The sequence below is a fragment of the Chanodichthys erythropterus genome, chromosome 22, assembly GCF_024489055.1.
Source record: "Chanodichthys erythropterus isolate Z2021 chromosome 22, ASM2448905v1, whole genome shotgun sequence".
Taxonomy (NCBI): Eukaryota; Metazoa; Chordata; class Actinopteri; order Cypriniformes; family Xenocyprididae; genus Chanodichthys; species Chanodichthys erythropterus.
The window spans coordinates 31,075,430-31,101,674 of record NC_090242.1 but is presented as its reverse complement, the minus strand read 5'-3'; the positions used below and the strand labels follow the sequence as shown (position 1 = coordinate 31,101,674).

The 26,245-nt window shown below is 38.1% G+C and overlaps 1 protein-coding gene across 9 annotated transcripts in view; it reads right to left on the bottom strand.

The window, feature by feature from the left end:
- Positions 1 to 26,245, bottom strand: part of amot (angiomotin) — a 53,775-nt gene that overhangs the window by 19,942 nt on the left and 7,588 nt on the right. For 2 of the 9 annotated variants that reach the window (XR_010893532.1, XM_067374972.1), the window contains 3 exons: positions 1,016 to 1,159; positions 551 to 618; positions 218 to 278 (listed from right to left, as the gene is read on the bottom strand). Coding sequence is in view for 6 of the 9 variants with exons in the window: in XM_067374972.1 (XP_067231073.1) it covers positions 218 to 278; positions 551 to 618; positions 1,016 to 1,159 (273 nt within the window). In the remaining 3 variants the exon portion in view is untranslated. Of the gene's footprint in view, positions 1 to 217; positions 279 to 550; positions 956 to 1,015; positions 1,160 to 3,496; positions 3,973 to 23,006; positions 23,301 to 26,245 lie in introns of those variants that run through there. The other 7 variants (XM_067374974.1, XM_067374976.1, XM_067374975.1 and 4 more) reach the window with 7 other exon arrangements.

Genomic DNA, 26,245 nt, shown 5'->3' with positions numbered 1-26,245 from the left:
AGTAGGTGGAAACCATAACAATAGTGCCAATGTGGGTTGTAATGTATAGTAATGTAACTACATTACTACTGCAAAATGAAAGGTTACTGTCATTTATATACATTCTGTTTCTCTTAATGGTGTTAATTTGGAATGGTTGCCACTACTGGCCTTGAATACAGTTTGTAGTTTAGTGGTTATTGCACCATCTAAAAAGTAATGAAGGGGAACTTATTACGTCTATTGTTTTCTGATATTCCCCGCATTCTCAAGGAGGATGAGGCTTTTTTCCGAAACATCTGTGGTGAATAAATAAATAAATGTAAAGTGAGTCAGAAAACAAAGCCATCAGTGTACAACTGCTTTCCAACTTGGAAAGTCAGAGAAAGTTGGAGATAGAGTGAAAGAAGAAAAATACATTTCATAGTGACCCCCCCCCATACTTCAACTTCCACTTCCTGTAATTCTCCAATCTTTCACTCACTGAGACATCCTCAGAGTCAATAACAGATATGGCCACAAACAAAAGAAGGATGAGAATATGAAATGGCGAGGTTACAAAAAAACTCACTGTTAAGATGAATGAAATGATGGCTGATTTCTGTCGATGAATAAGTGGCACTTCATATATTTGAAAAGCTGAAAATTGTCCCAAAAAGATATTTGTCAGCAGTTTTATGTTACACACATCAGTTTCTAATGCAACCTTTGTCCAGTGTGGTTAGAAACACTTTGGATCTAGTACTTCAAACACCTTTACTGGAAAAATTCAACTGCTTTTATTAATAATTTTAAGCATAAAATATAGCACAGGACTTTTAAAGTGATAAAAAACTGTATCCAAACAGGTTCTACATTTTGGAAGTTGGAATCACAAAGTAGGACAGAGCCGAAGTGAACTAACCTATAACTTCTAGTGGTTTCTTTTGTCCCACTATATCCACCCCACCCATCTAGGCTCTTCTGGTGTTCTCCAGTCACTGTTTAATCTTTTATGTCTCCATTACTTTACTGTATATTCGACCAGATCACCTACCTGTGCGGCTGCTGTAGCTGCTGTCGTGTGTCACTACTGGCTGCTCATGGTGCTGACATTCACTAGGGTCACTGCTTTGAAGAAGCTCCTCAAGTTGCTCCAAAACACACAGCCGGTCTGCGAGGTCCCGAATGCCAAGCCACTCTAGAACAGGAAGGCACTCTAGCGAGTTAGAACAATGGGGGTGGGGTCCAAAGACAACCAGAGGGGCTTTTTTTGGGGTTGTAGAAAGAAATATTTTTCATGTGAAAGATAGAGGACATGAGGTATGTTCATTTCCTGATTGAGACAGAACCAAAAAAGAAATGCCCTTGTGTTATTTTACCCCCCTCATTAGCCATTAGCGACTATACTGCAGCTGTGTAGCTAGGTGAAAAATACCATGCTCAGCTACTGGACTGAGACCAGAGAGCAATTCGTAAAGATATAAAATAGTTCAAGGAAGTGAGGCTGGCCCCAGATCAGTTGGTAGAGATAGCATGGGGCAGTGGTTCAATCCAAACAGGATGTAGATATTTAATTTTAAATGAATGGCATAAGCTACATAATGCCAAACAAATGCCATAACATTGAATGAAGTGTATGAAATTTTAAGGATTGACAAAAGACTCAGAAATTTTTTAAAAATAAATATTTCCCAAAATAGATATATATGCAAATGTAATGAAAACAGGTAAAGAACACATTTTACCCTAAAACCTGTTTAAGGCCATTAGGATTTACCTGTATTGTAATATATACGATAAATATCAAGCAGATTTCCCACCAAATTCTCATTACTGTAATACAGGCTATTTTATTTGTGAGTTTGTTTCTCATTTCTGTATTTTATATGGGATTACATTAAAAATATTGTAATACAATTTAAAAACACAATGACATAATTACTTAATTTAAATAATCATTTTATAGGGCTGTCAAAATTAAAGGGTTAGTTCACCCAAAAATGAAAATTCTGTCATTTATTACTTACCCTCATGCCGTTCCACACCCGTAAGACCTTCATTAATCTTCGGAGCACAAATTAAGATATTTTTGTTGAAATCCGATGGCTCCATGAGGCCTTCATAGGGAGCAATGACATTTCCTCTCTCAAGATCCATAAAGGTACTAAAAACATATTTAAAACGATTCATGTGAGAGTACAGTGGCTCAATATTAATATTATAAAGCGCCAAGAATATTTTTGGAGCTCCAAAAAAAAACAAAAAACAAACAAACAAACAAACAAACAAAATAACGACTTATTGCCAATTTCAAAACACTGCTTCTGGGAGCTTCGGAGCAGAATGAATCAGTGAATCGAATCTGCAGTGCGGAGAGCCAAAGTCACGTGATTTCAGCCGTTGGCAGTTTGACCCGTGATCCGAATCATGATTCGACACAGAAGATTCATAATGCTCCGAATCTTGCTGAAGCAGTGTTTTGAAATCGGCCATCACTTTATAAGTCGTTATTTAGTTTATGGCGCTCCAAAAATATTCTTGTCACTTTATAATATTAATATTGAACCACTGTACTCACATGAACCGATTTAAATATGTTTTTAGTACCTTTATGGATCTTGAGAGTGGAAATGTCATTGCTTTCTATGAAGGCCTCACGGAGCCATCGGAAGATTTCCGAAGATTAACGAAGGTCTTACGGGTGTGGAACGGCATGAGGGTAAGTAATAAATGACAGAATTTTCATCTTTGGGTGAACTAACCCTTTGTGTTAATGTATGTGATAATGTTTTTAAATACATTTTTTTATTAATTGCTGCAGGTTTGAAAATAAAAACCTCTTTCAGTCAGACAACAAAAACCCTCTTTCAGTCAGACAACACTTTTTCAAGAGAAAGATCACTACAAGAACTCTTGAATCACTCACATACAAAACTTCACGTGGCTATGAAACCGTCTGAATCATACAATAAACCAGACCCTCTCTAATACACCACCAAGCTCTGCATAAACAGAAATAAGCTACAGATGCCTCCTCCCCCGCTGACGCTCGAACTTCAAGCTCCTTGACTGTTTCAGATAAACTGTTTATTCCACAGCCAGAGTGCCCAGAAGTGAATTCATGGAATCTGACATGGTTAAAAGTCCAGATAGGTCTCTCAATAAAAGTTTCCAAAGGTTCTGACCTCAGAGTCTTGCCATGGTTGTGTCAGTGACACTATGTGCTTACAGTTTATGTACTGAGCATGGAGCATGTCAAGCATGATTCCCAGAACTACAAAACTGGGAGAATATTTATCTATCCACTTAACTTCATGAACACATTCCCTTCAAATTTACTATCGACAATGTGCATACAGCAAATGCCTCTTTTGTCTAGACTGACAATACCTTTAAACATAGTTCAAATATTATCGTATTTTAACTTTGAAGAACTTAGCATCCATTTGACAGTGCAATCACAACAAGACGATTGATTGAAAACTATTAGAAAGTTGAAAAATAAATCCTGTAAATGCAGTAAAATTCAACTCACAGATACTCCTTTCCACCAAAGACGTCTTGGGTGAGAAAACTTCACTGAACTCTTCTAACTGTTGACCATTTGTCTCGAGTCGTACTTCTTTGTTCACACGCTCAACGATATCACTGCAGTGTGCTTGTACACTGAACTAGCTAATGCATTCCATCAGGTGTGGCTGTAAGGATAGGTGAGCTGGATCACTGCCAGTAATCTACACACCTTCAAACCTGCCTGCTGCTGTTAACACTCCAACTTACATCAAAATGAGTACAGCTAATTATCTAAGACTGGGTGTGCGGTACATATCTGAAATCTGACTAATATCATAGGTTAAAAAAAACTGTGGTTATACAAATTACTTTTGTATTATGCTTGTCTGAAACTTCAAAAGGTGACCAACTTTATTTGATCCAGTTTTTCAGTTTTAGAAACATTTATGAACATTTATTGACCATCGTGACCCATCAATAACCCTAACAGAAAAGTCCCTGAATGTCAGGCCAACTTGAGCAAAGAATGCACCTGCTGAGAACAGTTGAGTAATGTAGAAACAGGTGGAAAACCACAAGTCCTCCGATAAGAAACTGAAACACCTGGCTTGCCGTAACACAGCCAACAGTTATTCCTTCCTCATATTCCTAACTGCTGCCGCCCATGTCTCTTTCAAAAGCAACTAAACAGAGCCAAGAGCAACATGGATACTGGGCAACAACTTGCTGTCAAGCTATCAGAAAGAGTGCAACCAATTAAAAAAATAAATAAATGACCCATTGCAGGGTTCAATACACAAGCTGTATATAAATATCACCACTAGTGTGCTATAATGTGCCAATAAAGTTGAGCAATCATTCTCACTTAATACAAACTCGTTTCCTTGACAAGAAGTTTTGTTTTATGAGAAAAATTCTGAAGTTCATGAATATAAACTGTTTCAAAATGTCAGATTTTTAAGGTACACTATGTAACTTTTCTTGTTCAAAATTTAAATAAAAAGTCAATACATCATCAATCCTTCCTCCAAAACATGTTTTTGTTGAACATGCATTGTGCTAGCCATACCGAGAAAGATCAGATAAATAAAAATGGATGTATTCCACAAATTGTAACCTGGTTTCTGATTGTCCGTAATATTTTGTATGGATGCTGACATTATCTAAATATTTATGTTTCCTGCACAAGTTTCCCAGGGCCCCCAAGCAGACAGTGTTTACTCTGGTAATACATCAGGAATGTGGCCTAGAGTAGGTTTGAGTACAGGCCTGATGCTGGAACTCTATCAAACAGCCTCTGACAGTACAGTCCATTCCTGCCCTCATTATGCTGACACTCTCCAGGTTCTCGGTACAGGGCTGACAGATGTTCAGGTTAATATCAGATACAGGATTGACGTTAATACTTGTTATAACATTTAGGAATTGAAGCATTGCCCCCAATTGATTCCTTGACCACTACATTAGGACATGCTTGATAAACTTCAAAACTATTTCCAAAAATAGCCAGTAGTTTGGTGTATAGGGTGAATAATCATATCACATCTTCTCCTTTTACAATTCCAGTGTTTTTAGTCATAAAGACCAGAAGCTGACATAATAGAATTAATCACCAAATGGATTTGATATGTATATAAGTCTAAAAAGAACAATATGTACTGGCATTGTGATATTCTTAGCTAGGGCCGCAAACGCTTTTTTCCAGCAGCTAGCGTACTTTTCCAATGCATTTTTAAACACCAGGAGCGCAACGAGCCGCTGAGCGCTTTGTCAGTTTTTTATAGGTCGCCACGAGTTGAAGAATGTTCAACTTTGAGAAAAATGCAGCGCACATCACTGTCACTTTTTAGCCAGCTGTCCAATCAGAGTGGAGGAGGGGCGGGACAAATACAACTCCGACCAACTGTCACAACATTCTTGCAGTTCAATGATATCAACAAGCAATAAATGGAGAAATTAATATTGCTGGTCTCCGAACATACATAGCAAGTACTCTACATTGTGTCGACATTTTTAGTCTGAAACAAATTACCTTCAATATCAGTTATAAGTAACAATGCCACGAATATTCTGTATCCTAGCAACAAAGCGTCTCAACTGAAAAAAAAAATAAATAAAAAAACTGCGCTGCTGAAGCGCTCTCAAGCACTCACAGCTAGGCGCTTTCAGCTTTGGTGAACACACGGCCTAAAGCAACAACGTATGCGTATGGGTCAATGACAAATAAGAGTGTCCAGTTCTTAGAAATGCAGTCTTTGTATTTAAATTGAGTCTGGAATGACTCTAAAAATGTCATGTGGTGTGACCATCAAGTAAAAAGTACTGTCATAGTTTCCCTTCACCTTGAAAATGTGTCAATGAGTGTACATATCTTATGTTTTTTTAAGTTTTAAAATATATTTCTCAAGGTAAAAGACATTGAGTTTTTTCTAATACCTTGAATTTTTAATTCATAAATATATTTTATGAGTTAGTATAGTTCTTGTCATAAAAAGTCAAATTAACTGATATTTTAAAATATTTATTGACCTTAACACACATCCATGAGGGTCTTCAGGGGTCCTCTTTATGATATAATTTCCTTAAAACAGGAAATTCATAAATGAAAATCATGCTCATCATTGAAAGTACATTCAAGTCACTGTATGAACTGCATTTTTAACATATTTTTAAATAAATTAATACATTTGGACACTAAAATGAGAGTCATGTGATTGACCCATATGCACATTTTATTATAGGCAAGAACTTTACCCTTTGGTTCCACTTTTCAGAGAACTGTGACAAAAGAAAGCAGGATTTTCCATTGCATTTTCTTGTCTTACTTCCCGACCTCTGATGAATATTGCCGTTGGCAACAACGGTAAACTGTCTAATGCTGACAAGTGGTAGGGCAGCATTCCACAAGGGCTAGAGTTTCACCACGACAACCTCCTAAACATAAACCTTAAAACATAAAAGTGGGAAAAATCAGGAGGGTGACCTTAGAAAACGTCTGTTAAGGCAGTGCGAGCAGCCCTCCGATAGTTAAAAACACCACCCCCAACTTTCGCAGGCACTGTTTACATAACAGGGGAGCATTAGTGGAAGGTTTCCAGTGGTTTAATGAACTCCAGAGAGCCTGTCCATGTTAAGAGTTCTTTTATGCTTTATGTAGGACATGATAACACTGACAATATTGTTATTGGTGAGGGAGGAGCTAATACAGAAGAAGGTTTCTGTGTGTTGAAGAGAGATGTTGATGATGATGAGGCCACAAGAACGGCATAAAGGCAGAAGAAAAATACTTTGGTTTATTGGCCTAAAAGTATATATTATATTATATTATATTATATTATTATTAATATATATATATATATATATATATATATATATATATATATATATATATATATATATATATATATATATATATATATATATATATATATATATATATATATATATATATATATATATAGAGGCCACAAGTGACCACTTAATATGCTATGTTAGTCAGTTCCAGATGGTATTTAGGAGGAGGGACAATTTCATTCTAGAGATCATTCTAGGATTGGACAAAAATCTAGGTAGTGCACCATGAGTCACAAATAATTTTGGTTTGGTTTCTTGGTAAAGAAAACATTTTAATTTACATTTTAAATGCAAAGATCTGCTCGAAGTAATAATAAAAACTATTTTGGAAGCTTTGATTTCATGGGATTTTAAGGGAATGCACTCCAAACCAAACAAACTATTCTCACAGACAAATTTAATTAGTCTTCCAGTATGCATCCAATGAGTGAATAAGATGGTGACAAAGGAACAGTACGAGAACAAAGACACATGCAGACAGAGAGATTAAGGCAGAAGGGGGAATTGAGAAACACATGTCAGGAACTGAGCAGGAAATGCAACATTCCATTCTGAAAAGGTCTGGCACTGCAACCGGGGAGAAAGCGTAAAGCTCAGCCTCCCCCTGTGTCCATTACTCCCAGCTCGGAGAAATTCTCACACTGCAGGACTGGAAAAGAAGCAGGCCAAAAAACTCTGACACATCTACTCCTTCTCTCTACCGCCATTTCTATGTTCGTTGCAATATGTCTTCGTCACATTAATTCACCTCCTCCCTCGATTGAACTGCTTTCTTGGAATTCAATCGTGAGTCATTTCAAGGGATTACGCTCTTTTAAACATGTGAGAGGCCCGATGGAAAGTCAGTGCTGAGAGAAACCAGAGGACAGCATTCAGGGCCACCTTAACTCTTCAGTGCACAGTGGTTTGACTGTTTTAGGACAGAATACACTTCCAAAATACTCACTTTTTGGACATGGTTGCATGGCAACACCATGTTGTATTGTCTATTACCATTATACCATGGTATTCTCTTAAGTATCATGGTAAAAAAAAAATAATAAATAAAATAATAATAATAATAATAAATATATTAATGACGACATAATTTTGCATAAAGAAAATTAAGCCTATTTTAGGACCATTAACATATTTGAATATATTCATTATCATTAAGCATTATCATTATCCAAAGTATCAATATCAAAAAGCATCTGGGAATTTAACTTTAAAAGTAAAGTAAATATTACTATGACATACAAATAGTTCACAATCTAAGGGTACGTTTATGACAACGATGTAAAAAAAAAAATCCATATGCATTCTTCTGGTTATTTGGTGTCCTTTTTGAGTTTCCAGGTATAATTTTTTTTTTTTTTTTTTTTGAAAAAAAAAAAAAAAAAAAAAAAAATCACCCTTCAATCTGATGGTTTACTTTGCTGGATATAGCAAATGATGACAAAATGAATGTGTTAAACGAGATAAATGGTGTATGTTTAATTTCATCATAAGTGTGCAATTAATTGTAATTAAAAATTTTAATCTATTAAAAGCCCTAGTTTTAACACATCATGATAGAAGTTTTTATGTAGTGTTCATGCAGGTTGGCTAAGGGTACGTTTACACAACAGTTTTTCCTTTGTACAGATGACAACGTTACCAAAAAGTTCCGTTCACACAGATCTGCGAAAAAGGAAAAAAAAATGCTGTATTATGCATGCCAGGCCAGTGATGTGATGCCCTTTGTTAAAACTTTATATTAGGTGGCCTTAACTACTATGTACTTACATCAAAAAAATAAATACAATGTACTTATTGTGTTCATATTGTATTGCAAAACACTTTTTCTGCTATTGAGTTAGGAATAGGATACAGGTAAGGTTAGGAACAGGTTTGGTGGTATGGGTAGGTTTAAGGGTGGGTTAAGGTGTAAGTGAAGTGTCAAAAGTGTAATTATAAAAGTAATTTCAGAAATTTATTACAGATGTAATTACATGCAGGTATTTTTTTAAATATAAGTACAATGTAACAACATTTATGTACACAATAATTGCATTGCATAAAATGATTAATTTAAATTTAAGTACATAGCAGTTAAGGCCACCTAATATAAAGTGGGACCAAGCTTTCTGCTTTTAGTTGAAAATTGTGTTGAGTAAAGAGCCCCTAAATAATGCCGGAGTTTCCTATTATAGTAAGAATGAGATGGTTTTGCATTTCGATAATTAGATTTTGGGAGGTAAATGAGTAATTGTCATGAAAATGTGACAATGCCATAATTCTTAATGGGCTTAAACTTTATTTTCTTTATTCAAATATATATGTTAACCCCTTAAAGCTGCAATATGTGTTTTTTTCGCTGCTAGAGGTCGCCTATTCAAAACAAAGGCGTAGCTTGATGACGCAGAGTTTGAGCGCAGAAAAGAATCGAGACAGGACTCGAGCAGAAATCATGTTCATGGATGAAATTATTAACGTTACTGTAGTATGAAGCAGCGCAGGGCCAAGTGCTGTTGGAGCTGAATGAGGAGATGGTCCTCACTGCAGAACAGAAGATCCAAGGGGTGGGGTTGGATCTAGATCCAATTCCTCCCACTTTACATATCCCTAAACCTACCCGTCTCTGCCCCCCTGCATCTAAACCTACCCATCTCCACCACCTGGATCTGGATCCAACTCCTCCCACTTTACATATCTCTTAAGCTACCCGACTCTACCCCCTGGATCTTGAGTGTTCTGCAGTGAGGGGCTACTGGTTGCCAGCGCCACTTCTTCCAGTCAAGTGCATGAGGTAACACAGCGCTGTTTATCATATTAGATACATTTGAGTGTGTTGAAAATTATGTTATAACGTTACTCTGAGCAATCGCTCGGTGGCTGCTGTGAGACACTTGTTGCATACCGCAGTAAGCTAGATCGATTTTAGAAATATTATATTAATAAATGCTGGGTGACTGGTGTTGATAAATGGCATGCAATTAATTTTAAAACATATTGTATGATGGAGAAAATGCTGTCCTACTTAAAGCTGCAGTCCATAACTTTTTTTGGTAAAACATTATCCAAAAATTATCCAAATCAATTTTTGAGCAAGTACATAACCAGCCAGTGTTCAAAACTATCTCATTATCTTGTCTTTATTCACAACGGTAAGCTTGTAATAATGTTTTATATTAAGAGCAACATGGTGGATTTCACAGGAAATTCGAGCATGCAGCAGTTTGTCTGTGTGTCATTACGTCACGTCCTTAAACAGAAAAAAGTCCCTCCCGTCCAGGCTAGTCGGTTTTATCACGTGAGGATGCTGCTTGTATTGAATCAAATATAGCCTGTTCTCACAGCAGCTGAAATAATTAAATTTATCATTTTGATGGCGGATTGTAATCCAGAAAGATTCAAAAGATTCATCAGTGACAACTGGAGATTCACTTTTAGTCAAAAAGCAAAAGACTTTAGACTGTTGAGTGGCTACAGAAATCGAAATCTACAGGTAACGCTAATATACACAGTCATAGCAATGCTGATGTTGTTAACATTAACAATTTGAGAACAATATAACAGTAATAATAATTTGCACGGTTTGGCTTGATCCAAGCCAAGCGATCGTTAGATTTAATCATGATTGGCAGCGCAATTTTTGTAGGCCTAATGCTTTTTTCCTCAGTTGGTCAGAAAAAAAGTGGCAGACATATTTGTTACTTGTTCACATGACATTTTCCAGTAAAAATTCTTATATTGGTCATACTTTCAAGACGTAGAATCTGTGATTCTGAAGTACAGTATCCACATCGGTGCGGTGACTGACAGCAAGCATTAGATTTATCTGTGCTGACGAGCTGTGCCGAGGCACAACGCACGTACATATAACTGTTCCGCATATGACTGCCATTGCAGGTTTCAAACAAGAGATGGCGACAAAGAGGAAAAATTGCGGACGGCAGCTTTAACTACTCAAAAAAATAGTCTTTTTCTCTGGAGGCATGGTAAAAGTATGCTCCCTTTCGATACTACACTCGTATTATTATTATAAGACAAGACGCTACGGGGAAACCTCTTTTTCTCCGATTTCTGAAGCCTTTTTCAATCACGCAGTAAAACTGCACTGCCTTTGGTTCGTGGAGTTGTAAGTAAACAAACCAATGGTGGCTCGGCAAAGCCGCACGAGCCAGAGGATCTCAGCGGGGCAGAGGATCTCAGTGCTCGGATGAGAGTGAGCTCACGTCGGCTCAGGTCCTGCGTGTCTCAGGTTTTCCCCCGTCTGTTTCTCCCACCCGGACCAGCATCGCGAGCGACCTGGTCTCGTTTGGGGATCCGATGACGAGCCGAGGGTTGGTTAGGCTCATATCACGACCCTGCCCCCTTGCTGTCTCTCGAGCTTATCGACGCCAGGGCTTCCATAGACTCAGAGCTCATAACCTCCTCAACGGGCAGCGCCCTTCTTCCTGGAGGTCCACGACAAGCTCACTATTCTGCCTCTCACGCTCTCACCTCTGTTGACGGCACCGAGCAGAAGGGTTATGAGAAGGTACCTCCTTTGGATTAGGCCATGGCCACACATCTGTGCCCGCCCGCCACCATTGGATGGAAAACGAAAGCTGTCCACCTATGCAAGCCCTGCCCTACGACATCGGCCCTCACTGGACAGGCGTACACTTCAGCCGGCCAGGCAGCGTCTGCCCTTCACTCAATAGAAGTCCTCCAGGTGTACCAGGCTAAGCTCCTGTGGGCCCTGGATGAGGCGGGACACAACTCAACCACTTTTAAGGAGCTGTGCAGCGCCACGGATCTGGCCCTGCATGCCACCAAGACCATGGCTCAGGCTATTGGTCGTTCACCTGTGGTTGAACTTGACTAAAATCAAGGATGTGGACAAAACAGTCTTCCTTGACTCGCCTGTCTCCCCCACTGGTCTCTTTGGCCCAGCTGTAGATGGGTTTGCTGAGCGCTTCACAGCTGCACAAAAGTTGTCCCAGGCCATGCAACACTTTCTGCCAAAGCACTCCAGTTCTTCTGCTTTAAGCCACCCCAAGCCTGTGTCAACTCAGCAGCCACCCAAAGCTACGCCGCCAGCCACTCAGCCCACGCCATGGCCTGAGCACCAGCAGCGCTTGCGCTCTGCTAGGCGCCACCCCCCTCCGAAGCGATTGGGATGATGATCAAGAGGAAGGTCGTCTTCAAAGATGCTTCCTAAATGGGTTGGGGAGCTCTGTGTGATGGCCGTCCGGGGATGATGGCAGTATATCAAGCTCTCCAAACTTTCCTTCCTCTCCTGGTGGGACACCATGTCTTAGTCAGATCAGACAGTATGACAGTGGTGTCCTTCATAAATAGCCAGGGCGGCTCTCTTCAAAGTCCCTCTTCACTCTAGCGAAAACCATCCTAGAGTGGGCCCAACACAACCTGCTCTCACTGAGAGCAGCACATATACAGGGCATTCTGAACACAGGGGTAGACATGTTGTCCCAGAACAACCTTCCCTCAGAGGAATGGTTGCTTAACCCCCGCACCGGTTCAGAAAATTTGGGATGGATTTGGGAAGGCAGTGGTCAACCTCTTCGCCTCAGAAGACAATTATCGTTGCCCAATCTATTTCTCAAAGACCAGAGATGCAGAGCCAGTCACAAGGTCCTCCTGGTGGCTCCTCTGTGGAGAAACCAACCATGGTTCTCAGACCCATCTCAGTTAATGCCCATCTCAGTTAATTTTTTTTTTGTATTCGCAATGTTGTTCATCACAGCACCAAATACGTAATACTTAAAGACTTAAGAGGCTATTTATTTTCACACTTTTAACATTTTTATATTTTAATATGGACTACAACTAGCCCTATAATAATTAAAAATTCTCTGATTATTTGTTATTGTTCAGTAACACTTGATGACCTAAGGCTTCATTAGCTGACATGTTAATTATTACCAAACTGACAATGAAAAAAATACTTTTATTATAGCATTTATTAGCATTTAAAATAGCATTTATTCATCTTAGTTAGTCAAACTAACAATGATCAAAAATGATGAAATTTAACCAATATTAACAAAAAATAATACCTTCTGTAACAAATGTAGCTATTTTTCATTCTTAATCTTAGTTAATGCATTAATCTTAGTAATGAGACATAATGAGACCTTATGTAGTGTTATCTGTTGTTTTTTTATAATTCTTTTGCACTTGAATCTGTTTAAAACATTTTACTTTATACTTTGTGTACTGTGTTATTGTAGGTTTTTTTTTTGTAAAAGAAAAGGAAAAAAAGTTCTTAAACCTGTTATACTATGACAACACTTTTTTGTAACTTATTTCAATATTGTGATAATACCGTATACCGTGATCAAAGCTTAAGCAATGAAAGTTTTATACCATCACAACCTAATTGGAGGATGACTACAGTGTCTTTCAGTCCCCGACTGTCCGGGATATCCTGTCCTATGGGTATCCGTCCAGAAATTGGAGGAAAGGAGCTTCCCCGTAGCGAGTATGCAGTACTCGTTCTGTATCTAAGGGAACCGAGGTTAGGTTACTTTCGGAAAATCAAGAAAACTATATTTAAACAATAAGGCTAAACATGTTGAGCTAAATAAAAATAATTTGTTTTCTGTCTATAAATGTAACCAAACAGTTTTTCACTTGTCTAATAAAACATGTAATATATTAAAGTGTCTTTGGTGTTTTCATGGTTTCTACAAAACAAAACCTGAAACTGAGGGTAACGCGGATAAGACACCATTGACAGGCAACTCCCAGGCACATCCCATATCCTTGGTTTTCTTATGGTTTACAAATAGTTGGAAACATTTGGGAAATTGTAAGTACTCAACTAAACAAAATAAATAACACTGGCCTAGTGGTTTTTAGATATTTTACCTCAAAATTCTTACATATTTTGCCTTTAATTGTCACAGGCCCACTGGTGGGCCACTTGGCACTCTTTTTATTTATTGTTTTTTTTTTTTTTCATATCACGTTTTAGTAATCATTATGAATTAGGTATCATTCGAATGCGTACAAACTCAAGATTCAGTCTGTGAAAACCGTTTTGAAATCGGATGTTGCATTACCATGGAAACAGTGCTTTAATTTCTTTTAGCAAGCTCCTCCCCTAGTGGTTGGTGTCAGGTTTCATATTACAATATTTATTTTAGCTACTTTATAGTCAAAACCTTTTCTAATCTTGACAAAACACATATCTTCGGAAAGGTCTCATATACAGAAATGTATCAATTTGTAACAGAAGAATGCATTAAAAAAAAATCAAACAGAATGTTGATCATGCTGGTGGCTATTATAACAATCATATCTTAGTCTAAACCTATAGTAATCTTGAAAAACTATAGGGTAAATGTACCTATTAAGCTCTAGTACCCATTATATAACCTGCAACCTGCATGTGGAAAATTATTACAGTTAGACCCAAAAAAAAAGTTTTAGCAACATAGCACAGATTCTACAGAACATATTTAGCTTACTAGCTGTATAAGATTTTTTGCTACACTAATATATTACTTTTCAGGCATTACTGGCTTGTAATTTTAAATCCATAATATTATAAATTTACAGTTTGTTGATGGTCTGTGGTTTTAAACTGCTGCAATTTTTAAAGACTTCATATTATTGTTAGGTGAGCTTAAAGGGTGCACTACTATGAAAATCACACTGCTTCAGAGTGACATCAATAAGAAAAAGTATAATTTCATAGATATTGTCAATAATAGCTGTTCATAAATATGTATAAACTTAATACATGACCTAGATTATTTATTTATCAAAATCGTGTCCTTTAAATTTAATGTAATATTTATTAATTAAAAATTGTTGCTGCTCCAATTTAATCTCAGTGTGCTCCCTTTAAGCTCATCCACATTAAACGTCTATGTAAATGCTTCATAAACAGACTTTAAATATTAACTGATGGTTGTCACTTTAAGTTAATCTTTATAAAAATGATTAAGAACTTATTTCACAGCCTTAAAGGGTTGGTTCACCCAAAAATAAAAGTTACCCCATGATTTACTCACCATCAAGCTATCCTAGGTGTATCCTCAGACTAGTAAAATCAGAGTTATATTAACATTTTTGGTATTAAATAATATCCTGGCTCTTCCAAGCTTTATAATGACAGTAAATGGAGGATGAGATTTTGAAGCCCCAAAAAGTGCAACCATCCATAATAAAAGATATCCACATGACTCTGGGAGGTTAATAAAAGGCCTTCTGAAGCAAAGCAATGCATTTGTGTAAGAAGAATATCCATATTTAAAACTTTACACATCGATTCACGGCGAAAGAGTGATCTCTTGACTTGACGCGTGACGTAATGACGAACGCGGAAGCGCAGAGGATAGAGCAAAGCAAAACACCGGTCATGAATTCGAATATATAACTGATCAAATTGAATGCCTTGTTGCTTGATTTTAGTGTTGTTTTTTTTTTTTGTTTTTTTTTTTTTTGTGATTGACTCTGTATATCTAAATTAAAATTTTTTAAAAAGGCTGTTTAAAATAAGAATTTTTAATAAAACATGTTGTGAGCTTAATGGCAACAGGGGTGTGCTTAAAGGGTACAAAAACGTACCCATTAAGCACAGCCAGACCTTTTGCATTTAATGATGTACATCTTAATTATAATGCTTTTGTCATTAATAAAATTAAATATTATTGTGTGAGAGATTAATATTTCTTGATTAACATCACTTCTTGTACTGAAATCAATATCCTGTGCACTAAAAATGTCTCAATATAGATTTTGGTGTGCTTAATAGGTATGTTTACCTTATATCATTTGAAAGCTTTCAGACTCTAGTTTTCATATTTGGTAACTGATTTTCAAAAGAAATGACAGAGAAATAGAAAAATAGCAATAGATTCTTCATTTGTGATGTGATGCCAAACTATAACACGCACTCCAATTCTTTCCAAATATTAACATTACTGCCCAAACTTCTTCTGAATAGGATGTCTACTTCATAAATATTTTGAAAGGTATGGAAATATATGGTTCAGATCACTCAAACTATAAATGAAAATAGAAGAGTCCTTATATGGTCACCGGTGGAGTCTGAATGTCATGTAAAAAAGTTTGGTACGGCACCCAAAAAATAGCATTTTTGAGATATAAATCTAAAAATTGACAGAACTTGTTCAGATATTTAACTTTGATTTTCTTGAAGTTTTAGAGTTGAACATGTTTTGTAAAACATATTTTATAAAAATATATATTTTACATATTTTAGATTTTCATAAACTTCTATAACTTTTTTAAACTTGACTTTTACAACTTTTTGTTAATTCTACAATAATTTGTGAAGTGTTCCCTTTAAAAAGATACCAAACTTAAGCCTGTGCTCTGAAGTATTCAAGATTTGTAACAATTTAAAGTTTGAAAACTCATTTTCAAGTCTATGCTCAAAAAGTGGGACAGACCGTTCTTTCAAAGTTCACAAACTTTGAAAATAAAAAGTTGTTATACTCAGCAAGACACTGGCACTTCAGGACTAGAGTTGAAGTGCTCTGACTGTTTAAAAGCAACTGTAAAAAGCAAGAGTTGAAAAGCAACTGTACAGACCCAAAATACAAAATACGTTTTTGTTGTATGTACAACAAAAAAGTATTTTGTATTTTGGGTCTGTACAGTTGCTTTTGAATGGCTGTCTATATGGGTCAAATTGATCCACAAAACAGTAAGATTGTATAAAACTCTGTATGCACATTTCACAACACATCAATGTGTCGATTGATTGAGACCGAGTCCAAACGTTAGATCCCGGTCATGAATCAGAACCGCAGGCGGTGAGTAAAACTGCATCAAATGTCTGTATTTTGTTGCCAATCAGCGCGCAAATGCACATAATGTAAACAACACAAACGTTTTTGTTCTCTTTTTATTTATAATGATGTCGCAGCTTGCAGACGATCGCTACACAAAAGCTGCACGTGCTCCTGACTCTAGCTCTGTCCATGGCACACCTCCAGGAGCTCGGCTTTTTTCGGAAAGAGTTGGTACAGCGTATCTATCTTTTATAAGTATGATAAAACTGAAGATTTTCAGAGATATGAAGGGTGCAATACTACTCTAGATTAACATGAGATTGGCAGAAACTGTGTGTGTTATGTACCCTTTAAATGACGAATACTCATTCAGGGGCATTTTTACTGCAATAAACAACAATTACAATATTATCGTAGACGATATATATCGCACATAGGGTTGGGCCGAGAGACGATGCTATCATCCATCAACGATGGCTGACAGATATCAAAAGTTGAGCAATCATGAATTTCCCAGCCCTACAATTTTAAAGCGGCTGAACAAATACGGTTATTCTAAAGGTCACTTTATCTTCAGTCAAAATATAAAAGCAAAAAGAAAGAGCTGCAATAGAGGCCCTGCAAAACTGTGCCATTATGGCAGAAAAAATCCAAAATGAGTCACTGAATAATCCCTCCATTTCTTCTTTTCCTCCATACTCCAACTGCAACAAGGTCGCTATAATGTGGTTTTTTCCCCCCACAAGTCCCTGATACAGGCCCAAGTATTTGGAAACAGCGCTGCTCCCCTCGATTCCCTCTCAACCCCCACCCACTCTTCCATCCAATGCCTTAATGAAAAGCATGTGCTGGAGATGCTTCATCTTTGCCACTGAAGCTCTGCACCAGTTTCTTTCCCTCAGTAGAAGAAAAAAAAAAAAAAAAAGACATAGTCAACCCCCCTCCCCTTCCCATTCCCATTTTGTCAGAGGAAAGAAATTACATCTATAAAATCTGAAATTTATGACTGAAGTGACAATTAACAGAGTTACGGTCATGTACAACAGATGTGGGGGATGCAAGATCTCGGTCAAATATATCCAATGTCTGTAAAATAATATCTTTGTAATATGTCTTTGTTAATAAACAGAAAGGTTCAAAACATCTTTCCCAAAGATAACAGCACACATTCAATTTGATATTTACATTTTAAACTGAAAAATCTCACCATGTTTCAAAAATTATATTTAAATATTTACAAAAATAAATAAATATGTGTATACCAGCATGTGTGTGTATATCGCTTAAAACCACTAAAGCAACACCACTAATGAAACTTTTTGGCGAGGTAAATCTGCCAGATGGCCGATTATTTTGGTAACACTTTACAATAAGGTCCCATTAGATAATGCATTAAAAACATTATTGTATTAAAAACAATGAGCAATACATTTGTTACAGTATTTATTAATCTTTGTTATATAATAAAAATACAACATTTTTAGTACATTAGCTCAGGTCCATTAAATAATAATAGATACAGATTCAACTTTTGATTTTAATAATGCTTTAGCAAATACTGAAATTAACATTAGCTAACTGTAAAGTGTTACCGTTATTTGATCAAAAACTCTCAGTTTTGGTTCGACAGGGGTCAAAACAGAAAGCTTTATATACCTAATTTGACCATCTGGAGGCGAATCACTGTCTGGCTTGTGGTAACTTCCCCTAATTCTGAAATTTTGAGTGACACATCCAGGCTAAGCAATTTACAGACCAGACATGAATGACTGTACCTCATCCATGTGACTGTCTCTCAAAAATAGTTACACATTCCAACACAGAGGTGTCTGACTTCACTTCATGCTGGGGCATACATATACACACAAACACATACATATAACTATTTGTCATTTTGAAACGTGACCTGGATTTAAAGGGTTAGTTCACCCAAATATGAAAATTCTGTCATTAATTATTCACCCTCATGACATTCCAAACCCGTAAGACATTCATCTTCGGAACACAAATGAAGATATTTTTGATGAAATCAGAGCTTTCTGTCCCTCCCTAGACAGCTACACAACTGACACTTTAAAGCTTCAAAAATTTCATAAAGAGATCATAAAATTAATCCATATGAATTGAGGGGTTTAGTCCAAATTTTCTGAAGAGACCAGATCACTTTATATGATGAACAGACTGAATTTAGGCTTATATTCACATATAAACATTGTTCATAAAGCTCTCAGATTTCATCAAAAATATCTTAATTTATGTTCCGAAGATAAACAAAAGTCTAATGCGTTTGGAACGACATGGTAAGTAAAGCCCCTATCACACAGCGTGTTGATCCCGTAAAATTCTGTGTGAAGGCACTCTGATTCTGTGATCGATCCTGGAATGGGGACCTAGTAACATTGCCAGAATCTGTCCCAGAACACGCCCTGTGTGAACTAGGATTGTGCCGATGGACGATATCATTGTCCATCGTGATGGCTGACTGACATCACGATGGAGAGACACCATCGTGATGCCACGCCCCCGCTCCGCTGCGAGTCTTGCGCGTCGATACACTCTCTTCTATAGACTATAGTTAACCTAAAATCTTTGCAGGAATTGCTCTGCAAATTAAATTGAGAATATAACTAATGCATATATGCTATTTTAAATACTGTAGTTTATGCCAGAGACGTGACGTGTGTTAGTCTGTGAAAATACCGTGTCAGGCCTAACCCTAACCTATTGGAAAGCCCGGATGATTCATTAGTTGGGAAATAAAATAACCCTTTCGCACGTAAGTTTAAAATATTCTGGCGAACGTTATTTAGAACATATCACTTTATTGTTTCCATGGTGACACGTCATTGCTTGTCATGTCGCGCACCGCAGCGATGTATGACTGATCTGCTTTTATTTCAGTTTTCCTTTTTTATTCAAAATATTCACACATTTGTTAACTATAACATGAAATATCTGATATTCCGATTGTTAGATATGAGCACCTTTAATAATGATCGCGTTAGTTGAGCTATACACGTTATGGGCGCCGCCATGTTAGTTTGTGCCACAGGTTCTGTTGGATTTACATGTGAATTCGTCCAATTCTCCCGAAGTAAGTAAGCGGTGAACTGGGAAAGAATAGAGTAAACTTTAAAGTTACTTACACAATGTGTATCTGATATGAATAAAACATGTCCTCTAATTATAATGGAAAGAATTGTTATTGCCGCTTCTATATAGGCTACATCAGTGTGTATTTTACAAACTCTAACGTTAAATGTATTGTTTTGTTTGTACTTGTATGCATTTAAATTAAAAATAATTAAAATTATCCCCTCCCCACCCCCACCCAACGATATCATCGTCCATCGCGATGTTTTACTGTAAACATCGTCAACTGCCAATTTAGGGGACATCGCCAAACCCTAGTGTGAACAAAATGTGGTGTGTCGTAATGATGACGCCCAAGCAGAGATCGTTCGCCAGCTTAGTGTAACGGTACGCGATGTGCTAGTTTGTGATCGAATCAGAAAAAAAATGCACGACTGTGGTTTCTCAAGAGAGAAATCGCAGAACATAACCAAACTTAAGACACAGCAGATACATTACACCTCATATCCTTATGTCACATGTCTTTTATGGGATCTTTACGGGATGTGTGTGAACGCACCCACAGATTCCAGAAAATCGTTGCTAGTGTGAATGAACCAAAATCAAATGATCCTGGGACACACTGGGCCTCATTTATCAATCTAACGTAGAAATGAGCGCAGATCCAAGTGCAGAAATCATCTTAGGACAGGGCTCACGTCTGATTTATCAAATGTTTGTATGCTGGCAATCCTATCATACGTTGATAAATGTGGCGGCTGAAAACAGTTGGCATTTAAATATCACGCCCCAAATTTTAGAAACTCACCCTATACCTTACGACAGAGAGAAACATAACCCGGTCATTTCATAAATGAGGGCCATTATATTTTCCAGAATCTCTGTGTGAAAGGGGCTTAAATGACAGATATATATATATATATAAAGACATATTACAAAATATTGGCACAGAAGAGCCTTTTGTTTGATCTGGTAGTCATTGTTTTAAACATTTAGTTAATTTTTGCACAACAGCCAAGCAAAATGAGGGTCTTAAAGGGATAGTTCACCCAAAAATGAAAATTATCCCATGATTTACTCACCCTCAAGCCATCCTACGCGTTTATGACTATCTTCTTTCAGATGAATACAATCGGAGATATATTTTAAAATATCCTTGCTCTCTAAAGATTTATAATGGTAGTGAATGGAGGGCCTGTTTTGAAACCAAAAATAAATTAATCCATCCATCATAAATATAATCCATACGGCTCAAGGGGGTTAATAAAGGCCTTCTGAAGCAAGGTGAATTTTGTAAGAAAAATATCCATATTTAAAACTTTATAATCTAAAATAACTACCTTCCACCAGACGACCATACGCATACTGCGCAAGTCCCCTTGCGCCAAATGAGTAACCCGTGACACGATTCATGATGCAGGATGTAGGAGTATCATAAGCTTAGACACCTCTCGTGGTTCAAACAAATAGGGCTTTGCAACAAACTAAAACTCTTCTCTTGTATAAAAATTCTCTGACATTTCTTTTTAAAAATTCCTGTTTTAAACTTCTAATTCGTGACTGGTGTTGTTTTGCTCTATCCTCTGTAAATCCGCATTCATCGTTGCGTTGTGTGTCAGGTCGGAGTTCACTCGGCGTACGGCCATCTGCCGGAAGCTAGTTATTTTAAATATGGATATTTTTCTTACAAAAACCCATCGCTTCATTTCAGTAGGCCTTTATTAACCCCCTGTAGCCGTATGGATTATTTTTTATTATGGATGAATGCATTTATTTTGGGCCTCAAAACAGGCCCCCAGTTCACTACCATTATAAATCTCTGGAGAGTCAGGATATTTTTAAAATATATCTACGATTGTGTTCATCTGCAAGAAGGTAGTCATATACACCTAGGATGGCTTGAGGGCGAGTAAATCATGGGATCATTTTCATTTTTGGGTGAACTAACCCTTTAAATATTCAGCACAGACTAACCAAAAATGACATCTGCTGTCAACATTTCATTATCAGTTTCATCAACATTCCTTTGTTAGTTAGCGCCATATCCTTTTACCAATTTCTCTGAAAGGGTGTTTTTGTGTTATATGGACATGGCAGATTCCCTCGAGGGGATCGGGGGATGCAGTGTTCTCAGCTGGACACAACCTTATTGTAAAACTTCAAGAAGAACTGCAGGGTTCTGGACTCCTAAAAAGCTCAGTGGAAAAGGCAGTTGGGTGATTTGGAGGCTGAGTCAGCAAGCAGAACTCTGGCCCCTCTGAAAAAAAGAGGAGGGAGGCAGGGGGCAAAGGAAGTGAGGGATGGAAAGAGATGGAGAGAGAGGAGGGAAAAACGAAAGAGAGCTGACATTCCTGCACAGTGAGTCAACGCCGCTAGGCACTTTTCTGGCAATCGTTCACTACCTTTATAACTAAAAGCACTGGCTTTTTATTGCAAGAGAGGAAGAGAGAGGAGACCATCTGAATGCTGAGCTTCCAACTAATAAAGCTGTGGGTTCATTCTGAAAGTGTGACGGACATTTCTTGGAATGTCGTCCATAGCTACCCCAGTAACCATTTTGGATACCTCCCTACATTCAGAGGGAGTACTTAAATGCAAAGCACTCAATGAAAGCATTATGAGGAAGGGTCTGTACTCCTGCTAGCAATGGCTAAGTAGTAAAGGGCAATTAGTTTCACTTAATAAAGCCCAAGCATTCCTCATAACTTGGCTTCTTGCTTTGATTTCCAATAACACATGACTACATTCCTGCCCTATGTAGTGTGCATATATGTGTCCTGCTCCCCCTCAGCCCTGACCGGCATTCCTCAAAGGAGTGGGGTGACATCCGTCAGAAGGGCCTCTAATGATCCCATGCAGCCTAATTCACTACTTAACATAAATTACAATGGAAGTAAGTGCAATGGTAATAGTAAATAAGGTTGACAGCTATTATGAATCTGTGGCAAAATTAAACAGATATTATATAGCCTAAAACTTGCTTCTGCAGAATAAATATGCATATTAATGCCTTATAATCATTCGAGGCAGAAGCAGGTTGATTTGTAGCACTGCGCATGTCATCATCATTCATGTGTACAGAGTAACAGCAATGCAATTCATTCACTGCAGTTGGATGCAAAGTTCATTTCGAGATATGAACTAATAAACCTATTTAATGAAACGTATTTTATGTTTTCAAAGCACGACATCGTTAAAACAAGCATAAGCCTCACATTTTCATTCGCAATTTTGGTGAAACCTTTGCAGGTGGAGTAACTCGCTTACCTTCAATAATAATCGTTGTAAATCGACTTAAATAATGATTTTTCACACAAGAGTGATCTGTTAAAAGTTATTTACCTTCATAAGTTTTCGCCAAGTCCTGCTTTATTTCGATCTGAAGCCGGTTTTGTGCGTCCTAAGTTTCAAGTCCGTTACAAGTTTTTCGGTTGATTCCAAAGCGTCGAACAAGTTTCACAAAAGTTTAAACACGTCAATCCGAGGGGGCATTGCCGTCACCTTTGCACTTTCGTTCAAATAAAACGCGTCCCCCCTTCTCCGTGTCATTTTTTTGAGCTGTTGAAATGTGTTTTCCACTAGAAGTGTGCTGTGAAGGGAAGGACTAGGACTGCCCTCTTCATACGAACCATGAAGTCGCCGCTGCAGCGAAATTAGCCCTTACAAACTAAAGAGTTGTGAGGAGAAAAAAAACTGACCCCCCCGCCCCCCTTTGCAGAGATCTTTAAGGGAATCCAAAGGATTTTTTTAAAGCCAGGAGAGCCCTCCTTCGGAGAGTTTGTCGATTGTTCCTCTTCTTCTGTTGGCTTTAAGAAACGTCGCTCAAGCAAGAAAAGTACAAAAAAGCTTTTGTGTGTCTTGAGCAAGATCGGGAGCCTGTCAAAGAGTCTTATGTGCAGCACAGCCCACAGATTCAGTCACTTCAGAAAAAAATAAAGATATATATATATATATATATATATATATATATATATATATATATATATATATATATATATATAAAAATCTTGCTTTCCACTTAAATGCCATATTTGTTTATGATACGCTAGCCTACATCTCTTAAAGGAATAGTTCACCCAAAAATAAAAAAATAAATTTGGCATAATTTACTCACTCAAGCCATTGATGTATATGACTTTCTTCTTTCAGCTGAACAAATCGGAGTTATATTAAATAATATCCTGGCTCTTCCCAGCATGGCATTTAATAATGCCTTTGTTTTTGAGAATCCAAAAAGCGATTCCATCCATCATAAAAGAAATCCATACAACACCAGTGGGTTAATAAATGTCCTCTGAAGCAAAGCGTGGGTTTTTGTAAGAAAAATATCTATATTTAAAACTTTATAAACTATAATAACTGGCACTATTCAATGCCATTACAAAGCTAAGAAGAGCCAGGATATTATTTAAAGTGCCCCTATTATGAATTTTTGAAAATTACCTTTCATGTAGTGTGTAATATAGCTCTGTGAATGAAAACATCCTGCAAAGTTTTAAATCTGAAAGTGCATGTATATAAAGTTATTGTCTCTCAAAGTAAGAGCCGACTCTGAGTCGATCAAATGAGTCATTTGTAAAACGAATCCCAAGCCATTTTATTGAAGACTGCTTCTGAAACCTTGGGGAGTTTAATGCAGGATTCACTAAACGCTTAGTCTTAAAATATGGATCAATGCCCAGTTTATTTGTACCAGCTTGCTCCTCTCAATCTCAACCTGTAAGTATGATTAATAATTGATGTTTATATTTTCTAGCGCTCATTCGAAATTCGTAGTTTTGAATGTTATGTTGTGTAATACACCCTAGTCTGTATGTCTCCTGTCTGTATGTCTAATGCTAACTGGCCAAGTCACGTTTCTGTAGTCCCCTTGCGATACTACACGAGTACTGTTGTTCGTCTTATTAATTAATACTGATTATTAATGCAAGATGCAATGGGGAAAAAAAATCCTTTTTCTCAGATTCTGAAGCCTTTACACAATCACGCAGAGTAAACTGCACAGCCATTGGTTCATGAAGTTAAAGTAAACAAACCAATGCCAGCGTGGAATGCGTGAGCCAATGGTGAGCGAGCCTGCTCGAGCCCGCCAAAAGGGCCAAAAGTGGCCATCTCACCATGGCAAATCGATTCATTCTCCTTCAGCGACACAGATATCATCCCTTTGCTTGATCTACGAGACTTGAAACCGCCTTCACCTGCAAGCAGCTGGATTCGCCGCTGATCAACTCGCTGCTCTGCCCCTTTGTGTGCTGATGACGGGCACAGTGAGTGCGTATTATGTCTGGGGAAATCCCACGCAGAAGCCAGGCTCACGGAAACAACCTGCTCTCACTGCGAGAGTATGAGTCTGGCCTCTGTGCGCTCGCGAATAGTGACTCCGCCCCTTGCGCCCTCCCATTTTCTTCCTCCCAGGAGCCTGTGAGGAAAAAACAGCGGGGCAGAGGATCTCAGCGCTTGGATGAGAGTGAGCTCACATCGGCTCAGGTGCCGCGTGCCTCACTCTCTCCATACAGAGAGGCTTCCCCCGTCCATTTCTCCCGCCCAGACCAACGCCCCTCTACCATCGCAAGCGACTTGGTCTCGTTCGGGGAATCTGATGAGGAGCCGCTGGATGACAGCATGTCCTTGTGTCCGCCCACTGCCATTGGATGGAAGTCGAAATCCGCCCACACATCCAAGCCCTGCCGTACCACCTCGACCAGTCAGGCAGCTTTCAGCTTTGCACTCCATGACGGTACTACAGGTGTACCAAGCAAAGCTCCTCCAACTCAGCCACCTTCAAGGAGCTGCGTAGTGCCACGGACTTGGCCCTATGCACCACGAAGACCACAGCTCAGGCAATTGGGCGTTCGATGGCCAGCCTGGTGGTACTGGAACGCCACTTATAGCTCAACCTGACCAAAATCAAGGACGTGGACAAGCCCGTCTCCCCTGCTGGTCTCTTTGGCCCCATTGTCGATGGTTCTGCCAAGCGCTTCACAGCGGCACAAAAGTCGTCCCAGGCCATGTGACACTTTCTGCGGAAATGCTCCAGCTTCTCTGCTTAGAGCCGTTCTAAGTCAGTGCCAGCTCAGCAGCAGCCACCCAAGGACAAGCCGCCAGCCACTAAGCCCACGCCACGACCTGAGTATGATTCCGGCAGTGTAGACACTGCTAAGTGTATTACTGCCCTCCAGAGGTCAAAGTTTGAACTCATTTTTATATGCAATATGCTAGTTCAATAGTATATAAGAATTAGTTAAAACTTTGACCTGTGGAGGGCAGTAATACACTTAGCAGTGTCTACACTGCCAGAATTTTATTAGAGAAGAAGAAGAGAGACATCTTGGATGACATGGGGGTGAGTAAATTATCAGGAAAATTTTATTTAAAAGTGGACTAATCCTTTAAGTACTGCCACGACCGGACCACCCTCCCAAATGCCTTGCCCAGCTTTCCTATCACCCTGTTCAGTACCGGATGCTCAAGAAAGAGTGTTTGCTGCCTGCACAGAGCCTGTTCAAACACCCTGGCAGCGCACCACTGTTATAGCAGATATTAGGGGTGTCCAAATATACCGGTATTGATGATAACCGTGA